Here is a 1,654-nt window from a genome sequence, read left to right as displayed (position 1 = left end):
TTAATTAGAATTGCATTGAATTTAGCAATTAATTTGGATCTCCATGGAAAGCTACATAACTTTCCATTATTTAGTCATCTTCTTCAATGCCTTTCAAAAATGTTTTATCTCCTTCCTCATATGGTGTTGCACATCTATTGTTAAGATTTCTTTCTATAGGGCAGGAGAGATGACTCTGTGGTTAAGAGCACTGGCTCTTCTTGCAGAGGACCCAGGTTTGGTTCCGAGCACCCACATGGTGGCTAACAACCATCTATAACTCCAATCCCAGGGTATCTTCTGGCCTCTGTGGGCACCAGGCATGCATGTAGAACAATTACATATATGCAGGCAAAACACTCATAAAAGTAAATAAAATCTTTTTTTAATGTATTTCTAAGTAGCATTTTTGTTAAGAAATTTGATTTTGAGTTTTGAGAACTTGATTTATATTTAGCTACCTTGTTAAACTCTCATAATTCAACCAGGGTTTTTCTTTCTTCCTGCCCTCCCTCCCTCCCTCTTTCCTTCCTTTTTTTTTTTTTCCTCAGTCTCACACTGTGGCCCAGCCTGGCCTGAACTCACTTATGTAGTCCAAACTGACCTAGAAACATGACGTCCTCTGCTTCAACCTCTGTGTACAAACCATGCCCAGCTCCGGATCTATTTTCCTGTTACTTTCTCAGCCTGGTGGTTCCTGGCATTTTGACTTTTCATCTCGACCGTGGGCTTCTTAGTGTGCCCTCCCTTCGGTGGGCTGATGGGCCTCCTTACCCTTCCTTTCACTGAGAATGTAATCCTTCTGATGTTTCCTCCTGTACCCCGCCCCTCTAGCCCTTGGGAGGCCCTGCAAATGTCAAGATTGATGTTCCCCTCCCTGGCCTCACAGGAGCTGAGGGTTCCCCTTTCATCTCCACTGTAGGTGTGATGCTTAAGCCCTAAGTCATTGGGTCTGCTGCACATCTCTGCCTCCACTTCCCCGGGGGACAGCAGCTCCAGCACCTGGCCCTCTGGTCTGCAGCTTCTATTCCGTGCAGATAGTCATAGTCATTTGTTGTAGAAGGGCTCTTTTCTTCCACTGTCTTCCCAGAGTTGGAATTCTGTCATTGGTTTTAATAATATATTTTATGTAGTTTAAATTTTAAGTAAGCTTTTTATTCTCTCTGTATAATCTTTGATGTGCTAGATTTTATATATATACTGTTTTATTCTTGATTTATGACTTTAAGATGATTGTGCTTTATTATAAGGGTGATTGTGCTTTATTTCTGGATTTATTAACTCATTTGAATTTTAAGTTTGGGTAAAAAGTGAATAAGGTTAAAAGACTTGTGGGACTTCTTGGCTGTGACTTACGGAGGTACTCTGTGATCCCTGCTTGCTCCTTTCTCTACCTAGATTCTCTGTCTGGTCAACGTTAGTCACAATGGTGTGAGTGAGTCCGAGCTGATGGAGCTCTACCCTGAGATGTCCTGGGCCACCCTGACCTCCAAAATGCGTTTGCTGACTTACGGCTGTGGCTTGCTCAGGTTTCAACATCTGCAGGTTAATGTCATTTCAAGCATCTCTTAATAGGGTTTTTACTTATAAATGTCACTATAACTTTCCACGTTATTCTGTGTTATGCTAAACAAAATCAAAGTATCAAATTTGGCATTATAGGTCTGGTTTTTTC

General features: G+C 41.6%; 1 protein-coding gene across 1 annotated transcript in view; it reads left to right on the top strand.

Moving 5' to 3' along the window:
• Nucleotides 1-1,654, top strand: part of LOC103733792 (nephrocystin-3-like) — a 52,467-nt gene that overhangs the window by 36,889 nt on the left and 13,924 nt on the right. Inside the window, 1 exon segment of the mRNA XM_029563364.1 lies at nt 1,378-1,524. Within this exon segment, the coding sequence (XP_029419224.1) occupies nt 1,378-1,524 (147 nt within the window).

The sequence above is a fragment of the Nannospalax galili genome, unplaced genomic scaffold (genome assembly GCF_000622305.1).
Source record: "Nannospalax galili isolate Female #2095 unplaced genomic scaffold, S.galili_v1.0 scaffold3296, whole genome shotgun sequence".
NCBI classification, from domain to species: domain Eukaryota; kingdom Metazoa; phylum Chordata; class Mammalia; order Rodentia; family Spalacidae; genus Nannospalax; species Nannospalax galili.
Note: the sequence above shows the minus strand (reverse complement) of the source record. Positions and strands in the feature narration are given on the sequence as shown.